Source organism: Pocillopora damicornis, chromosome 10 (assembly GCF_964200805.1).
Source record: "Pocillopora damicornis chromosome 10, jaPocDami1.2, whole genome shotgun sequence".
Taxonomy (NCBI): domain Eukaryota; kingdom Metazoa; phylum Cnidaria; class Anthozoa; order Scleractinia; family Pocilloporidae; genus Pocillopora; species Pocillopora damicornis.
Window position 1 is genome coordinate 6572303 of NC_142679.1, and position 19754 is coordinate 6592056.

The window sequence follows — 19754 nt, forward strand, 5'->3', positions numbered from 1 at the left end:
TTATAATTAGAGACTCTTGCAAACTTTTGGACTCTTCGAGACTTTTCTATGCAATGCGGTTTAATTATAACTACGAGGAGGGGATAAAAATGGACAGTTATAAATAATCAAAACTTCCGTTCAAGCTGGAACGTTCAGAGCATGTTTCGCTCATGCAATAGAAAATTGAAACTTAAACACAAATAAGGATCATAAACGTATAAAAATAGTCTGCGAGTTGTGAAGAAAACATTGTGGACTTGAGCTCTTTAAGGAAAACTACTTCAGCGTCCAAAGAACTTAATACGATTATTGGAATATTGAGCACGTGGCTTGAAGGTGAGTGTAGTCTTTGGGATATGGAATTTTAGGAACATTTTGCTAGTTTATCGTGTGAGACCCTGTGTCGCGAGGCGAAAGCTCAGTTTCTCCCACTGAAAAGATGAACAGGGATTGCGCAACGATCTACCTGAGCGACGTTAATTTCCCTGAGCTTAATACGATTATTGGAACTTAATACGATTATTGGAATATTGAGCACGTGGCTTGAAGGTGAGTGTAGTCTTTGGGATATGGAATTTTAGGAACATTTTGCTGGTTTATCGTGTGAGACCCTGTGTCGCGAGGCGAAAGCTCAGTTTCTCCCACTGAAAAGATGAACAGGGATTGCGCAACGATCTACCTGAGCGACGTTAATTTCCCTGAGCTGTTTAGATATATTTTTCTTTATCACTTTGTAGTTATTTGTTTGGGTTACTTCACTATTATGTCTTGAACTTTTTTTTTACTGTTGAAAAACAACATGCATTAAGAGACAAACTGATAATTTTAAAATACTGGCTCACCGAGGTAGAAAACCACAAAAAAAGCAGTGATGGGACAAGCGAGCAAAAGCATGGAGGGGGATGGAGGCGATTGAGAAAGATTTCAAACGATGGAACCGAAAAAATTTGAGTTTTATTTCTTATATTGAGGGAGTTATGATAGAGCTCATATTAAAGCAGGAAATTGATCGTGAGAGAGGTACAGTTTTATCTTACATTTTTGTTTCGAAGTTTCCATTTTGAACTCAACGGTACTCACATACTCAGTGCTGAAGTTGAGGAGTGAGCCCCCCAAGAGACGGTGAAAACGTAAAGCCATTCGAAAACTATAACTAAAAATACAAATTGGTTTTTTTCTGAATCAATTTCTTTCTTGGCGTTTTCGTCTCTAGAAAAGTGAAATCAGTAACTGTTTATTTATTCTGAGCAGGGTAACCCTGACAGCAAATTACTCACGTTCCTCAGTAAGAACTTTATGCATCTTTCCCAGGTTATATTGAGGGGGGTGAAAGCAAACACACTGGGGTTCTCGTATGATATTTGGGAGAAACGAAAGACCATGTTTCATGAGATTGCCGTCGTGACATCTTAAAAACCCTCTCTGGTGCCCTTCAAGGAGACTGCTGACCGTTCTACAACCAACACACGGTCATTTTCTGGCGATTTTCAAAACAATAGCCCCGAAGGGTCATAAACATTAAAATTTAGTTTTAGGAAAATTCACGATTTGACATTTACAGCCTGACCGGCTTATATAGAGTATCTACAGTTAATTTTATATTCCATTGAGAATATTTAGGGAATATCAAAAAAATTCTAACTTGAGACTTTCGTTTGCGTTCATCATACGAGAGATTTGTGTGGAAACGTTTCGTGGAAACCTGTGGCCACGGATAACCTCTGGGTAACTTCCAGAACTAGGCACAGAAAAACAGAACTTTTACAAAAGATGAGACACGTTCATTTTTGATTCAAGAAATATTATAGATTCTTTTCATAGATCTCATAGAATTCCTTTTTCTTGGAATTGAATTGAATTTTCATCAGTGCAATTTTTTATTAAATGATGTCGTTATTTGTTATTCAATTTTTTGAAGGGAGAAGGAGTTTTAACGCTTGATTCCCGCCAAGCTTTCCTTTACAGACTAGATCTATGCCCTTTTCATCAATGTGTTTTCAAGAAAATAGCACAGCGCAATTTTTTTACAATCAAACTTTCATCCAATGTCTAAGGTACCTGCTTCAAGTGAAAGCATAAGGTACATGTCACACAATTGCAAAACAAATGTTATTTTCTGATATAATTATTCTGTTACGTTTAAAAAACACCGAACTTTCGAGAAGATTTTCTCCAGGATAAAATGACTCCAAAGATAATTCTTAATGCCAGAAACAAAAAAGCTTTTCAAAATGTGTAAGAGGATGTCTTTTTGTGGAGTTGTGGAGAAAAAATTATATCTTTAACAAAAGATACGCAAAATGACGTCTTGTTTGTACTAACCGTGCAAAAGATATACTTAAAATTAGGAAATATACAATTGGATTATAAATGTCTATAAATATCGTTACATGACACATTAATTTAGGAAGTATCTTAATAGCCATTTAATTTGACGTGCTTTTCCAGTTCGCCGTATTTACTCTTTTTTTTTTTTAACTTTTTTTTAAAATATGGAAAGAAAAGTTAAACGTAGCTCAAAAAAGCTGAATTAACAAGCGCCTCCATCTCGCGGCGAATATTTAGACATGAACAGCAGGGCAAAGGCTTTTCGTACCGTTACTATCCCCAGATTAGGGGATAGTAACGAAATGAAATGATGGTAACAAATGTTACAAAAAACCTTTAAACGCGGAAGTATAATATTGGGTGTTTAATTTGTGCACTTTTCACGTTCGCTCTTTTCATCCTATATTTGGAATTTCAAATGTAAAAATTCGAATGTCACTTCAAAAAAGTTTGTTGCCAAAGTTTAAAGTAGTGGAAGGAACTCGATTAAACCAGCATCCCCTGCCAGCAAAATATTAAGAGTTCACGGGTGATATCGTTTCAGCGCAGGGCAAAGGTTTCATGAAGTAAACAAACCTTTGGGTGCTACAGCAAAAGTGGCATGCAACACGTGAATGAATTAAGGAGATCAAACTATTCCAAACTTAAGTTCTGTGCCATGAGTTCAAAATATCTCCTGCAACCACCATTTATGTTAGAGAGATTGAAAGATTTCAAAGGAGAACTCGCGATTGTGCCTGCCTAAAATGTTAATCCAAAATACCTTAAAATGTAAACTCAGCAGCGGTGACAGGGAAAGTAATATTTTGTTATGCAAAGCCGAGTATGTTTTGAAAAGTTTGTGCACAAGATGTACGGTAATGAAATTGTATATCACGATTTCCTTTAATGCTGAACTCGTAAGCATTACGTCATCTTTCAGCTGCAGCAGTCCTATTTAAACCAGAGTCTCAGAGAATCAAAACATCTGAAAAGTTCAACTCCTGCTGAATAGAAACAGTTTGAAAGCCGACCATAATTTGCAGTCATTAGAGAGGACCTCTGTTCTTCAGTCGACAAGAACACAGTGCAACCGTGTACACAGAGTTTTCTCCTCGACCTTTGCCAGCAACCTGACCGTGAACCAGCCTTTGACTCGGAAACTATCATGGTTAAATTAATTCAGGTATGTTACAAGCCAAATGTAACGGGAATTATGCATAGGAAGTATGCGCTGCTACCAATTTTTGACGGACTGAAAAAATTTAATGATCTAATTTTCTTGTTATCTTCTAGTTAGCGTTTCGGAGACCTCTCATAGAAAATGAATTGTTTGAACTCGTCCTAACTCTTCAACGTCTTCATTCTTAATTTCAAAGTTTTAACTTCCTTTTAAGCAAACCTTCTGGCTTCAACAAAAGACAATATAATAATCTGTTGTGCTTAAAACCTAATAGGAACTGTTTAAATTACAGGAAGGAAAAAAAGTAAAACATCGAGGGTCATCGAGCTGAGAAAATGTCAGCTTCATCAGCGCTGGGTTGTTTAAAATACCATAAACCTAACGTGATTAGTTACGATTACTAATTAAGGTTGATAGCTTTGAAAGGGATTTCTCTTTTCTTTATTTTTTTCCTGTTAGTTTCAAATTATATTCAGCTAAAACTCAACAAAACCTTGAACAATAAGAATACTCATGACAGAAATTCAGGAATAATTCCAGTGTTCTCCCAGACTAACTGTTCTTATATCAATACTTTATAGATATTATTCGCCGTTTTTATTGTCAATCATTTGGGATTGGCTTTTGTTATTGGAAGATCTCTCCTTGCCGAGAACTCCGCCGAGAGCAGGCCATTGCGTGACCAGACCACGCACTTGAGTGCGAACAACCATGAACGGATGCCACGGGATGTAGTAGCTACCAAATTAGGCCAGGAAAAGTTCTTAAGGCATCTGCAAAGATTCAAAAGAAGCGATCACCCGTGTGTTAAGTCTAGGAGAGTGACCACTGTTGGTACAAAAAGGTTCGCAGTCGTTACGTGCTATGACAGTATTAACACTGGGTGTTTAGCTACTATGCTTAAATATACCACTCCGTTGTGTGTCGAGTTAAAAATGTATATCCACGAAGTCGGGAAAGAAATTACGTATAGTTGTGGCTGTAAACCTTAGACTGAAATACTTACAGTAGTGAATTTCTTTACTAAAATTAGCATGGAACCATGACATCAACAAAACTGTACATAGTGGAAAAGTAGGTTCATTTGTACTTTCACTAGCCTCGGTCGAAATATCCACAGACAAACGATGGGAAGTCGCCTGAATGAGATCGATATTTAACTGATTGTCGACTGAAAGTCGAGTATTGGTCGTAGTACTCTCGGCCGATAGTCGGTCTACACCTCAACCGAGAGATTGACCAACGATTGCATTGGTTGATTGTGAATCGGGCAATCGACTGCGTTTTTTATTTCGGTCGCTGTCAAGATAAACAACTCGCATCTATGGCTGAGTAAGCAGTGAGCATGGAGAATGTGTAACAAGTAATTGTAACTAGTTATATGTTGTAATCAATAATTATTGTTAATATTGTTCACCGGTTGCATGCTTATGCGAAGAGAAGTAGTGTTTTTTCAAATTAAAAGAGTGAAAATAAAGCAGTGAACTAATAATACAAACATTTATAATGCTTGTTACAAAAAATGGAAAAAAAATCTGTCAGTATTAAAATTTAACAATTAATGACGTCAAGGCTGTCTCTATACTTAGTCTTTGGGCGCCCCAGGAAATACTAAAATTTTAGTTTCGTGAAGCATGTCAGTGAAACAATCGTTTCATAACTTTTGAACTTTGTTTCGAATTAAATTTCGTAACAAAAATTTTCTTTTTCTTTCTTTCTTTTTTTTTTGGGGGGGGGTGGAAGGTCACATGGTTTTTTTGGGGAAAACGGTGAAGGGAACAGTAGTCGCTAACATAGTATAAAGAGGAGGGGACCATGGGAAGTTTAATTTTTTCTTATATCACATTCACTTCCTCTCCCCTCTCCTCTTCCCTCCTTTCGGGGCCTGCTGGCGACATAGGCCGCGTTTTCTGATAGCATCAGTATAGTGTAGAAAAAAAGGAATTGTATTTGAGCTAAAAGTTCATTTAAACATACAGTAGTCGTACACTGAATCATAAAAGGAACGAGCTGTTCTGCTTAATGTCAAACTTCGATTCTTCAAGTTCTCCGGTAAAGTATTTAGGGTAATTACTTGCACAGATCTTTAATACTGATATTTGCACGGAACAACCATAAGGGGAAGATGAAAATTAGAACTGCCAATGAGGGGGGGTCATTGGAATACTAAAGAGTGATATGTGGGGGGGAGGGGGGGTCAGGTAAAATTTACTGACAATCAAAATCCTCCGACTCCCTTCCCCCCCCCCCCCCCCGTCCGCAACAGCAGCCTCTTTGTTGACCTCTATTTACATCAAGGAAGCAGCCAGTAGCAATCGTGAACAAGCCTTTGATTTAGAAACTATCATGGTCAAAATAATTCAGGTTTGTTATGAGCCAAATGCAACGGGAAATATGTGTAGGAAATATAATGTTCACAATCCTCTCTCGCCGCTGATGATTTCTGGCTTTTGTTCCACGAATTGTCTTGTCAAATATTCAGAAGTTTTATTTTCTCATCAAATCAATTGGCTTCGTTCAAATTCGGTAAGTAGTTTTAAGAAATAATATTTATTTCGGCAGAAAATATCGGTATTCACCATGGAACTCTACCTACCAGCTTAAGTAATAGAGTTGCGATCCACGAATGTGTTTGCCATGTTTGTTCATTGTAGCGCATTTCATACAGAGAAATGCAATGTGCTTCACGGTCCTCCTTATATCAGTTGCACCAGGAGCCTCCTGGTTGGACCAATAATGCAAAAAAGGATTACAAATGAACTAAACAACTTTACCTAAGCACGTGCGTTTTAAATGGAATTGGTTCTTTTCATAGCCGGGTATCGCTGAGTCCGAGAACGGTAAACCTCGACGGCAAATCTGACTCGAACTCTTCATTCAACCTCAACGGTTCTTTCCCGCGCTGTTAGAGGCAAGTAAACCAAAATTAACTTCCCTTGTAATTCGAGTCGCAAGGGAAGCTCACAATGTATTTAAATAAAATTCCGAAACATGCTTAAAAAACGTGGCGCCTCGTACGAAAATTGAACTCAGCGGTAAGATCTGTTTCTCGCCTAACGCTCACTCTCTGATAAGTCAAATGGCCCACCCTATGGTTTACAGTTTACGTGATCACCGATTCTTCCGGAGTCGCGATTTAAATAATGTTCAACAACATTTCAATGGAGTACGCTACCGGAAATGGAGCAGACAGGAAGGAAATTCCTGTAAATACGATTCGTAGAAACTTGTGACCCCGTTTAACCTCTGGGTAACTTCTTGTTCAAAGAACAGAAAGACAAAACTTTTACAGACGATGAAACACGTTCAGTTATGAGTCAGGATATACCAGGAATATTATTTATAAAATCAACCGTTGCAACTCTTTCTTGGATGATTCAGGCTGTATCAGGGTCACTAAACTGTTAGTTTTTTGTTTGTTTTGTTTTTAAGATGGAAAGGCAATTGAAAATCTTGATTTCTCTCTAGCTTTTCCTTGCAAGCTAGATCTACGCTCTTTTGACCGACAGACTTCAAAGGAATAGAAAATAGAAACACAACCTTCAATTGTGAAATTTTCATTCACGGGTAAAGTTAAAACGGAAGTCGTGTTTCAAAACTGCGGAATTAACCTTGGTCCCGGTATATAAAAGTAAAACAAATTAAAAATAAAAATCTGTTTATTAATGATCATTGCAGTGAAAAGCTGAGTTACAGGGAAAATATACAAGCTTCAAACAGTAACACTAGTTAAGAATGCTTTACATCTATACTACTTTTAACATTTAAACACGCTGCACGCTTGATTGGAGGTAGGCGGTCAACAAAGCGATGACCTTAGGACATGCTCTTGTCGTTACATGACTTGATATATATTACCGGTCGCCTATGTCTTGAGATTTTAATCTTGAGTGAGACCTCTACTACTTGATTACGTCTGCAAAAGACGTCTGGAATTTCTCCAAGATAGAATTACTTTACATATGCCTGCTAGAGTTAGGCAAATATCTTAAGCATTTCACAGTGGATAGGAGAATATGTTTCTGTGAGTTTGCGGAATTAATTTGATTTAATAAGTTGTATCTTTATTGAAAGATACGTGTATGCACATGTACCGGTATCTTGTCAATACAAATCGTTACTTAAACACTTAGATTCAGGAAGTATTTCATTAGCCGGTTTGATTTGATGTGCTTTCCAGTTCGCTATATTTACCCTTTGTTTAAACCTTTTTTCAAGTCTTTTTGTTTCAGATAAACACAAACCAATGTCGTTATAAGAATTAGTGCCTATAATAAGACAGCATTAAAAAAGTCTTTAATTTAAAAAAAACGTTTGCGTTGAAAAATCTCAACCAAGTATGGAAAGAAGAGTTTAACGTAGTTTGAAGGAGCTAAATTAACAAGCGCCCCAATCCCGCGACATGAACAGCAGGGCAAAGGCTTTTCGAACCGGTACTATCCCCAAGTTGGGCATCTCCCCAGTCTTCCCTCCCTAAAGTGTCAAGTGATACACCCGATAATTTGGAATGTGCGTGACATTCCATTCTTCCGAGTTTTTGTCACTTGAGCCACGATTTTAATAATGTACAATAACATTCCAATGGGCTACGGTATTTCATCCGGAAATGGTCCAGACAGGAACGACATTCCTGTAAATACGTTTCGTAGAAACTTGTAGCCTCATCTAACCCCTGAGTAACTTCCAGAACTAAGCACAAAAAAATACAACTTTCACAAACGATGAAACACGTTCATTTTTGATTAAGGAAACACTTTAAATATCATATATGGATAAACTGTTGCATTTGTTTCTTAGAATCTCGTTTAATCTTCCTTGTAAATTGTAATGAGGTTATTTCACTAGTTGTTATTTTATTCTATTTTTTCTTGTTTTGGTGTTTTGATGGAAAGGAAAAAGAACTTCTTTATTCCTCTCCAGCTTTTCTATCCAATATAGATACACGCCTGGTTGATTGGTGCAGCAAAAGAATAATTTAACGTTAAACCTTCAATAGTGAAAGTTTCATTCACTGGTTAATTAAAAGCGGAAGTCATATGTCACAAAACGGCGAAACTAATATCACGTCACGTCGGCAAAAGACAAAACTTTTGAAGCGGGAATTTCTCCACAACAAAAAACACTTTTATAGATTCATATAAAGTTAGGCAAATATTTAAGCTTTTCACAGTGAAAGATAAATGCTTTTCCTGCGAGTTTGTATGGAAATGAAGTCAGTTATCTGTTAATTTTATCTTCACTAGAACATACGTGAAATGCACATGTACCGGCATCTTGTCAACAACAAATGTTACAAAAAACCTTTAAACGCGGAAGTATAATATTGGGTGTTTAATTTGTGCACCTTTCACGTTCGCTCTTTTTATCCTATATTTGGAGAGTCACATGTAAAAATTCGAATGTCACTTCATTTTAGACATACACAGAAGCAAAGGTTTTATTAAAATTTAAGCATAGCATGAAAAAAAGTAAAAAGTAGTGTAGGGAAACCGATTAAACCAGCATCCCCTGCCAGCAAAATATTTAAACTTCAAGGTTAATATCATTTTAGCACAGGGCAAAGGTTTCGTGAAGTAAACAAACCTTTAAATGCTACAGCAAAAGTGGCATGCAACACGTGAATGAATTAAGGAAATCAAACTATTCCAACCTCACGTTCTGTGCTGTGAGTTCAAAATATCTCCTGCAACTACCATTTCCGTGAGAGAGATTGAAACATTTCAAAGGAGAACTAGCGATTATTCTTATGTAAAATGTCTATTATTAATATCTTCAAATGTAAACTCAGCACCGGTGGCAAGCAAAGTAATATTTTGTTATGCAAAGCCGAGTATGTTGTGAAAAGTTTGTGCACAAGATGTACAGTAACGAAATTGTATATCACGATTTCCTTCAATGCTGAAATTGTAAGCATTACGTCATCTTTCGGCTGCTGCAGTTCTATTTAAACCAGGGTCTTACAGAATCTAAGCATCTGAAAAGTTCAACTCCTGCTGAATAGAACAGCTTGACAGCCGACCATAATTTGCAGTCATAAGAGAGGACCTCTCAACTTGAATCGACAAGGAAACCGTACAGCCACGTACACAGAGTTTTCTCCTCGACTTTTGCCAGCAACAATCGTGAACCAGCCTTTGACTCGGAAACTATCATGGTTAAATTAATTCAGGTATGTAATAAGCCAAATATAACGGGAATTATGCATAGGAAGTATGCGCTGCTACCACATTTTGACCGACTAATAAAGTTCATGATTTAATTTTCTTGTTAGCGTTTCAGAAACCTCTCATGGAAAATGAATTGTTTGAACTCGTCCTAACTCTTCAACAGTCTTCATTCTTAATAATTTAAAACTTTTAACTTCCTATGAAGCAAATCCTGTTAAAGTTAATGTAATAATCTGTCGTGCTTAAAACCTAATAGGGACTGTTTAAAGTACAGGAAAGGCAAAGCAAAAGCCAAAACATCGAGGGTCAGATTATCACGAGGAGAATAGGACAGCTTCACCAGGGCCGGGTAGTTCATTTAACTTAACACGTGATTAGTTTGGATTTTTAGTTGAGTTTAATAGCTTTGAAAGGGACTTTTGTTTTTTTTTTTATTTTTTCCTGTTAGCTTCAAGTCATTATGAACTAAAATTAAAAAAACCTTGACTCTTATACACGCTCTTCTACACGAGAAAATGAAGCAAAGTTTATCTTTTAATCCTAGAGTAACGGTAACTCCCTTTCCAACAACCTGAACAATAAGAATACTAATTACAGTAATTCAGGAATAATTCCAGTGTTCTCCCAGACTAATTGTTCTTATAACAATACTTTATAGATATTATTCGCCGTTTTACTTGTCAATCATTTGGGATTGGCTTTTGTTCTTGGAAGATCTTTCCTTGCCGAGAACTCTGGCAAGAGTGTGTCATTGCGTTACCAGAACACGCACATGATTAAGAACAACCTTGGAAGGATGCCACGGGATGTAGTAGCTACCAAACCGAACCAGGGATCACAGTTCTTAAGGCATCTGCAAAGATTGAAAAGAAGCGATCACCCATGTGTTAAGTCCAAGAGGGTGATGACTATTGGCAGAAGGAGGTACGCAGTTGCCTCGTGCCATGCTAGTATTAACACTGGATGTTTGGCTACTATGCTTAAATATAGCACTCCGTTGTGTGTCGAGTTAAAAAAGTATGTCCCCGAAGTCGGGAGAGAATTTACGTACAGCTGTGGCTGTAAACCTTAGACTGAAATACTAACAGTAAGGAATTTCTCTCCTCAAATTAGCACGGAACTACGACATCAACAAAACTGTACATAGCGGAAAAGTAGGTTCACCTGTACTTTAACTAGCCTCGGTCGAAATATCCACAGACAAACGATGGGCAGTCGCCGGTGTGAGATCGATATTTAACTGATTGTAAACTGACAGTGATTGTGAATCGACCGAAGGTCGAGTGCGTTTTTAATTAATTGGGTCGCTGTCAAGATAAACAACTCGCATCTATGAGTGAGTAAGCAGTGAGTATGGTGTGACTGTAACAAGGAATTGTAACTAGTAAGATGTTGTAATTAATAATTATTGTTAATATTGTACACCGGTTGTATGCTTGTGCAAAGAGGAATGTTTGTTCAAATTAAAAAAAAGTGTAAGTAAAGCAGTGAACTATTAAAACAAATATTTATGAAGCTTGTTGTAAAGTAAGAAAAAATAAGATTGAGATTAAAATTTGACAACTTATGACGTCAAGGCTGTCTTTTTATTTAATCTTTGGGCGCCCTACAAGCTTCCAAAATCTTATTAGCTTCTTGAAGCATGCCAGTGAATGGATCTGACCGTTTCATACCTTTCGAACTTTGTTTCCAAATTAATCGGGGAACATGTTGCCGCAATGTTTGCCTTAGAAACGTAATTTTTCCCGAAAATCAACTTCGGTGGACAATGATCTGCGAAACAATCGAGGGAGTTGCTCTTGAAAGTAGAGTGAGGGCACGGTAGACTCACGGGGGGAGTCTCTGGAAGGAAATCGACACTCTCTCACTTATTCCAGCAGCACTGTGTGTATCTGAAAGTGTGTGGCTCCACAGGAGAAGGATCTGTAATCGGGAAGACGGTTTGTGGAGCATGTGTGCATTCGAGATAAATTTAGCTGAAAGTCAGTAAATGGATAATAGAGCAGCGAAAAACGGCAAAGCACGCGTGAATAAATTAAGAAAACTAAATTGTATTTCACCCTCACTTTCTGATCTTACCCCCATCGTTGAGTCAAATTTTGACGGTATTTATGGTTACCAATTTGAACAATAATGAATATTTTTTTTTATTATTTTCATTTAAACATACAGTAGCGGTACACTGAATCATAAAAGGAACGAGCTGTTCTGCTTAATGTCAAACTTCGATTCTTCAAGTTATGTGGTAAAATATTTAGGGTTATTACTTGCATAGAGTTTTAATACTGATGTTTGCACGGAACGACTATGGGAAGGGAGATCACGAAAATTATTACCAACGAAAGGGGATCATTAGAACACTACAGAGCCATATGGGGTGGGAGGGGAGGGAGCGGGCCAGGTAAAATTTATTGACACGATGAAAATCCTCCGACTCAATATTAAAGTAATAAAATTCTGATACACGTATATGGTTGCCATGTTTGTTCTTTGCAACTCATTTCATCCAGAGAACTACAATGTGCTTCGCGATCCTCCTTATATCAGTTGCACTAATGATGCGAAAAAAAGATTAAAAGTGAACTGAACAACAGTACCTAAGCACCTGCCTTTTCAAAAATTGGTTTTTTTCATAGCCGTCCTATCCAAAACAAAAACGGCTCTGAGTCCGAGAACGGCAAACTACTCGAATTTTTCATTCGACCTCAAAGCTGCTTTCCCGCACTGTTAGACACAACTAAACCAAAATTGACTTTCCTTGTAGTTCGAGTCGCAAGGAAAGCTAACATTCTATTTAAAAATGAGCCCGAAATATGCTTAAAGAACGTGGTACGCCGTCTGAAAATTGAACACAGCGGTAAGATTTATTTCCATGTTATAATTTTCGCCTAGTGCTCTTTCCCTGAAAAGTCAAATGAGCCAACCCATGGTTTACGGTTTACGTGATCACTGATTCTTCCGGATAATTGTCTCTCGAGTCGCGATTTAAATAATGTATAACTACATTTCAATGGGTACGCTACCGGAAATGGAGCTCACAGGAAAGACATTCCTGTAAATACGATTCGCAGAAACTTGTAGCCTCGTTTAACCTCTGGGTAACTTCTAATTCTAAGTACAGAAACACAAAACTTTCACAAACGATGAAACACGTTCAGTTATGAGTCAGGATATACCAGGAATATTATTTATAAAATCAACCGTTGCAACTCTTTGTTGGATGATCCAGTCTTCTCTGTAACAGGGTCACTTAACTGTTAGTTTTTTGTTTGTTTTGTTTTTAAGATGGAAAGGCAATTGAAAATCTTGATTTCTCTCTAGCTTTTCCTTACAAGCTGGATCTACGTTCTTTTGACCGACAGACTTCAAAGGAATAGAAAATAGAAACATGACCTTCAATTGTGAAATTTTCATTCACGGGTAAAGTTAAAACGGAAGTCGTGTTTCAAAACTGCGGAATTGACCTTGTTCCCGGTATATAAAAGTAAAACAAATTAAAAATAAAAATCTGTTTATTAATCACCATTGCAGTAAAAAGCTGAATTACAGGGAAAATATACAAGCTTCAAACATTAACACTATTTAACAATACTTTACATCTATGCTACTTTTAACATTTAAACTCACTGCACACTTGATTGAAGGTAGGCGTCAACAAAGCGATGACCTTAGGACATGCTCTTGTTGTTACATGCCTTGATATATATTACCCGTCGCCTATGTCCTGAGATCTTAATCTTGAGTGAGACCTCTGCTACTTGGTTACGTCTGCAAAAGACGTCTGAAATTTCTCCAAGATTGAATTACTTTACAGATGCCTGTTAGAGTTAGGCAAATATCTTAAGCATTTCACAGTGGATAGGAGAATATGTTTTTGTGAGTTTGTGGAATTAATTTGATTGAATAAGTTGTATCTTTACTGAAAGATACGTGTATGCATATGTATCGGCATCTTGTTAATACAAATCGTTACTTAAACACTTAGATTCAGGAAGTATTTTATTAGCCGGTTTGATTAGATGTGCTTTTCAGTTCACTATATTTACCCTTTGTTTAAACCTTTTTTCAAGTCTTTTTGTTTCAGAGAAACACAAACCAATGTCGTTATAAGAATCAGTGCCTATAATAAGACAGCATTAAAAAAAGTCTTTAATTTAAAAAAAGCGTTTGCGTTGAAAAATCTCAACCAAGTATGGAAAGAAGAGTTTAACGTAGTTTAAAGGAGCTAAATTAACAAGCGCCCCAATCCCGCGACATGAACAGCAAGGCCGAACCGGTACTATCCCCAAGTTGGGTATTTCCCCAGTCTTCCCTCCCTAAAGTGTCAAGTGGTACACCCGATAATCGGGAATGTACGTGACAGTCCATTCTGAATTTTTGACACTTGAGCCACGATTTTAATAATGTACAATAACATTCCAATGGGTTACGGTATTTCATCCGGAAATGGTCCAGACAGGAACGACATTCCTGTAAATACGTTTCGTAGAAACTCGTAGTCTCATCTGATCCCTGAGTAACTTCCAGAACTAAGCACAAAAAAACACAACTTTCACAAACGATGAAACACGTTCATTTTTGATTAAGGAAACAATTTAAATATCATATACGGATCAACTGTTGCATCTGTTTCTTAGAATCTAATTTAATCTTCTTTGTAAATTGTAATGAGGTCATTTCACAGGTGTTATTTTGTTCTGTTTTGTTTTGTTTTTATGTTTTTGGCGGAAAGGGAATTGAACTTCTTTATTCCTCTCAAGCTTTTCTATACAAACTAGATGCAATCTTGTTTGACTGGTATAACAAACGAATAATAAAACATTAAACCTTCAAAGGTGAAAGTTTCATTCACTGGTTAACTGAAAGCGGAAGTCATATGTCAAAAGCTGCAAAACTAATATCACGTTACGTCTGCAAAAGACAAAACTTTCAAAAATTTCTCCACAACAAAAACAGTTTTATAGATTCATATAAAGTTACACAAATATTTAAGCTTTTCACAGTGAAAGAAAAATGTTTTTCCTGCGAGGTTGTATGGAAATGAAGTTTATCTGTTAGTTGTATATCTGCTAGAACATACGTGAAATGCACATGTACCGGAATCTGTCAATAAGAAATGTTACAAAAAAAACCTTTAAAAGCGGAAATATAGTATTGGCTGTTTAATTCGTGCACTTTTCATGTTCGCTCTTTTTATCCTATAATTGGAAAGTCAAATGTAAAAATTCGAATGCCACTTAATTTTAGACATATACAGGAGCAAAGGTTTTATCAAAATTTAAGCATAGCATGAAAGTTTAAAGCAGTGTAGGGAGCTCAATCAAACCAACATCCCCTGCCAGGAAAATATTAAGACTTCACGGGTAATATCGTTTCAGCGCGGGGCAAAGGTTTCAAGAAGTAAACAAACCTTTGGGTGCTACAGCAAAAGTGGCATGCAACACGTGAATGAATTAAGGAAATCAAACTATTCCAACCTCACGTTTTGTGCCGTGAGTTCAAAATATCTCCTGCAACCACCATTTCCGTGAGAGAGATTGAACATTTCAAAGGAGAACTCGCGATTATTCTTACCTAAAATGTTTATCATTAATACCTTCAAATATAAACTCAGCAACGGTGGTAAGCAAAGTAATATTTTGTAATGTAAAGCGGAGTATGTTTTGAAAAGTTTTTGCAGAAGATGTACAGTAATGAAAGTGTATATCACGATTTCCTTCAATGCTGAACTCTTAAGCATTACGTCTTCTTTCATCCGCTGCAGTTCTATTTAAACCAGGGTGTCAGAGAATCTAAACATCTGAAAAGCTCACCTCCTGCTGAATAGAAACAGCTTGACAGCCGACCATAATTTGCAGTCGTAAGAGAGGACCTCTCAACTTGAATCGACAAGGAAACAGTGCAGCCACGTACGCACAGTTTTTATCCTCGACTTTTGCCAGCAACAATCGTAAACCAGCCTTTGACTCGGAAACTATCATGGTTAAATTAATTCAGGTATGTAATAAGCCAAATATAACGGGAATTATGCATAGGAAGTATGCGCTGCTACCACATTTTGACCGACTAATAAAGTTCATGATTTAATTTTCTTGTTAGCGTTTCGGAAACCTCTCATGGAAAATGAATTGTTTGAACTCGTCCTAACTCTTCAACAGTCTTCATTCTTAATTTCAAACTAATAACTTCCCATGAAGCAAACCGTACTGACTTCAACAAAAGTAAATATAATGATCTGTTGTGCTTAAAACCTAAAAGTATCTGTTTAAAGTACAGGAAGGAAAAAAGTAAAACATCGAGGGTCAGGTTATCACGAAGCGAATAGAACAGCTTCATCAGGGCCGGGTATTTCATTTAACTTAACACGCGATTAGTTTACATTTTTAGTTGAGTTTAATAGCTTTGAAATAGACTTTTGTTTTTTCTTTTTTCCTGTTACTTTCAAGTCATAATGAACTAAAACTCAGCAAAACCTTGGGTCTTATACACGCTCTTTTACACGAGAAAATGAAGCAAAGTGTATCTTTTAATCCTAAAGTAACGTTAACTCCCTCTCGAAAAACATGAACAATAAGAATACTCATGACAGAAATTCAGGAATAATTCCAGTGTTCTCCCAGACTAATTGTTCTTTCATCGATTCTTTATAGATATTATTCGCCGTTTTTATTGTCAATCATGTGGGATTGACTTTTGTTCTTGGAAGATCTTTCCTTGCCGAGAACTCTGGCAAGAGTATGTCATTGCGTGACCAGAACACGCACATGATTAACTAAGACCAACCTTGGATGGATGCCACGGGATGTACTAGCTACCAAACCGAACCAGGGATCACAGTTCTTAAGGCATCTGCAAGGATTGAAAAGAAGCGATCACCCATGTATTAAGTCCAAGAGGGTGATGACTGTTGGCAGAAGGAGGTACGCAGTTGCCTCGTGCCATGCTAGTATTAACACTGGATGTTTGGCTACTATGCCTTAATATACCACTCCGTTGTGTGTGGAGTTAAAAATGTATATCCACGAAGTCGGGAGAGATATCACGTATAGTTGTGGCTGTAAACCTTAGACTGAAATACTTACAGTAGGGAATTTCTTCACTCAAATTAGCATGGAACCATGACATCATCAAAACTGTACATAGCGGAAAAGTAGGTTCATTTGTACTTTAACTAGCCTAGGTCGTAATATCCACAGACAAACGATGGGCAGTCGCCGGAATGAGATCGATATTTAACTAATTGTCAACAGACAGTGATTGTGAATCGACCAAAGGTCGAGTGCGTCTTTAATTTGGTCGCTATCAAGATAACTCGCATCTATGACTGAGTAGGCAGTGAGCATGGTGTGACTGTAACAAGGAATTGTAACTAGTAAGATTGTTGTAATATTGTAAGTAATATTGTTCACAGTTGCATGCTTGTGCAAAGAGGAATGTTTGTTCAAATAAAAAAAAATGCAAGTAAAGCAGTGAACTTTTGATACAAACATTTAAAATGCTTGTTGTAAGAAAAGGAAAAAAATTTGATTGAGATAAAAATTTAACAACTTATGACGTCAAGTCTGTCTATATTTGATCTTTGGGCGCCCTACAAACTTCCAAAACCTATTAGCTTCGTGACGCATGCCAGTGAATGGACCGGACCGTTTCATACCTTTCAAACTTTGTTTCCAATTTAATCGGGGAACATGTTGCCGCAATGTTTGCCTTAGATACGTAATTTTTCCCCAAAAACCTACTTCGGTGGACAATGATTTCCGAAGCAATCCAGAGAGTTGCTCCTGCATGTGGAGAGAGGGCATGTATGCATGAATGGGGATTGCATAACGGGACGGTAGGCGGGATTCTCAACCTGAGAGAAATTCTCTATTTACAAGTTATCATTTCATAGGTGGACTCACGGGGGGAGTCTCTGGAAGGAAATTGACACTCTCTCACTTATTCCAGCAGCACTGCGTGTATCTGAGAGTGTGTGGCTCCACAGGAGATTGATCTGTAATCGGGAACACGGTTTGTGGAGCATGTGTGCATTCGAGCTAAATTCATCGAAAAGTTAGTAAATGGATAATAGAACAGCAAAAAACGGCAAGGCACACGTGAATGAATTAAGAAAACTGGAATGTATTTCACCTTTACCTTCTGTTCTGGCTTAGTCCAAAATATGTCAAGGAACAATCATTTCTTGGAGAGAGAGCGTTTCAAGGAAAGACTCCTAAATATTCATCATTGTTCAAATTGGTAATCATAAATACCGCCAAAAGTTGACTCAACGAGGGGGGTAAGAAAAGGATTTTTTGGGGAGGGAGGGGGGGAGGGGGAGGTCACATGATTTTCAGCGAGAACTGTGAGGTGATCAGTCGTCGCTAATAGAGTATATATCGGGGGGGGGGGGACTATGGAAAGTTTATTCTTTCCTATATCACATTCACTTCCTCTCCCCTCCCTTCGTCCCTCCTTTAGGAGCCTAGCGAATTTATTTTTTTGGATTTAAAAGTTCATTTAAATATACAGTAGTCGTACATTGAATCATAAAAGGAACGAGCTGTTCTGCTTAATGTCAAACTTCGATTCTTCAAGTTCTGTAGTAACGTATTTAGGGCAATTACTTGCACAGACTTTTAGTACTAATATTTGCACGGAACCACCATGGGAAGGGAGACCACGAAAATTATGATGATTCAAATTGGATGATTCAGTCTTCTCTGTAACAGGGTCACTAAGGGACCGGTCATTATTTATCGCCTGGGGGGGGGGGGGGTCGGAGTATTTAGGGGGGGATCACATGGTTTTTTGAAGACCTTTAGGGGGGATCAGCCGTAATTGACAAGCATAATGGGGGGGATCAGACCAAAAAAAAAGGAATTTTAGGTCGAGCCGGGACCCCGGGTGATTGCATTTGTAAATACTTTGGTAGGATTTGCCGCTGGGACTCTAAACCCCCAACCATATATTCAAGACCACGTTCAGTTGTATTTTGTATTATATAAACTCTATTCTAGCCCAGACATAAAACCCAAACCCTTTTACAGACCCTCCATTTTGTAAAAAAGAATCACTATCGTAGTCTAACATACACGTTTTTATTCAGGCACGATCTAAATTAGAAAGGTAATCAAGATTTTGAGAATGGAATACTTACAATTGCTCAAAATTGTTTCATAACGTTTCAGTTTGTTTTATAGGGAATCGTAATCTAAAATCATAAACTTTCATTATTTTAATACGCGGCCGAATGAAAACAACAAATAAAAAAGTGTTTATTTTGGTGAGGCTGTATCTTGTTCCGCTTCCGTGTCAGAATCTTCGGCAGCCCTCTCCACTGGCTCTTGCACAGTCTCCTCGTCAGATTCATCTGAATCCTCGCCCGAACTTGACCCTTTTTCAGCACCATTACTGCTATTCTCTTCGTTCATTCTGGCCACTACCACTTTCAAATTGCGTGCCAGCTCTGTTTCAAACACGCCTCTTTCCAAAAGCCATAGCAGAGGATCCAGGTGGAGACGCTTGACAAATCTCGCAGTGAATCCTGCATTAATACTTGAGACACATTTGTAAGTATTCTTTTCGAGTGAATCGAAAACCTCTTTAGCTACCTCTTTTGAGGTAAGTTTTTCTAGGAGAATTGCTGCTCGCTGATGCAACCTTTTCGAAAAGAAACGGATGGAGAAAAATGCCTGGTATGTCTGTAGTCAGGTAGCCGAGAGAATTGATGATGCCCCTGTCCTTAAAGATTACATCAAGAGCAAAGTAAGCGAGTCCCCTGATGAATTATTCTTTTTCAATTCTGTTTACCTCGACAACTATCGGGGTGCATCAGAACGAAACAAAGAGCAAGCGCCCGGTGCAGCATACTTCCGAAAGATCGAATCGTTTATGGAAGACCACTATATTCGTGGAGAACTTTTTATGGAATTCTGTCGTGATGCCTGTAAAGAGTCAAGAGAAGAAAGTTCCAATCTCTGTTCCTGGTGTTCTAACAATAGATGGGTCGGTCCAGACACGGAAAGAATTCCGCAACCTGTACCAGATTCAAACAATCCTGGACATTTCATGGATATCTATCAGACGGAATCGACGGGCAGGACACCAGATGATTACCTTCCAAGAAAATGTAT

The 19754-nt window shown here is 37.7% G+C and overlaps 1 protein-coding gene across 1 annotated transcript; it reads left to right on the plus strand.

Moving 5' to 3' along the window:
• Positions 1-9536: 9536 nt before the first annotated feature.
• Positions 9537-11075, plus strand: LOC149038664 (uncharacterized). The gene is made up of 2 exons (XM_089184381.1): positions 9537-9641; positions 10298-11075. Exons 1-2 carry the CDS (start codon positions 9624-9626, stop codon positions 10709-10711), a joined length of 432 nt encoding a protein of 143 aa, XP_089040507.1. The 5' UTR covers positions 9537-9623; the 3' UTR covers positions 10712-11075.
• The last annotated feature ends 8679 nt before the right edge of the window (positions 11076-19754 follow it).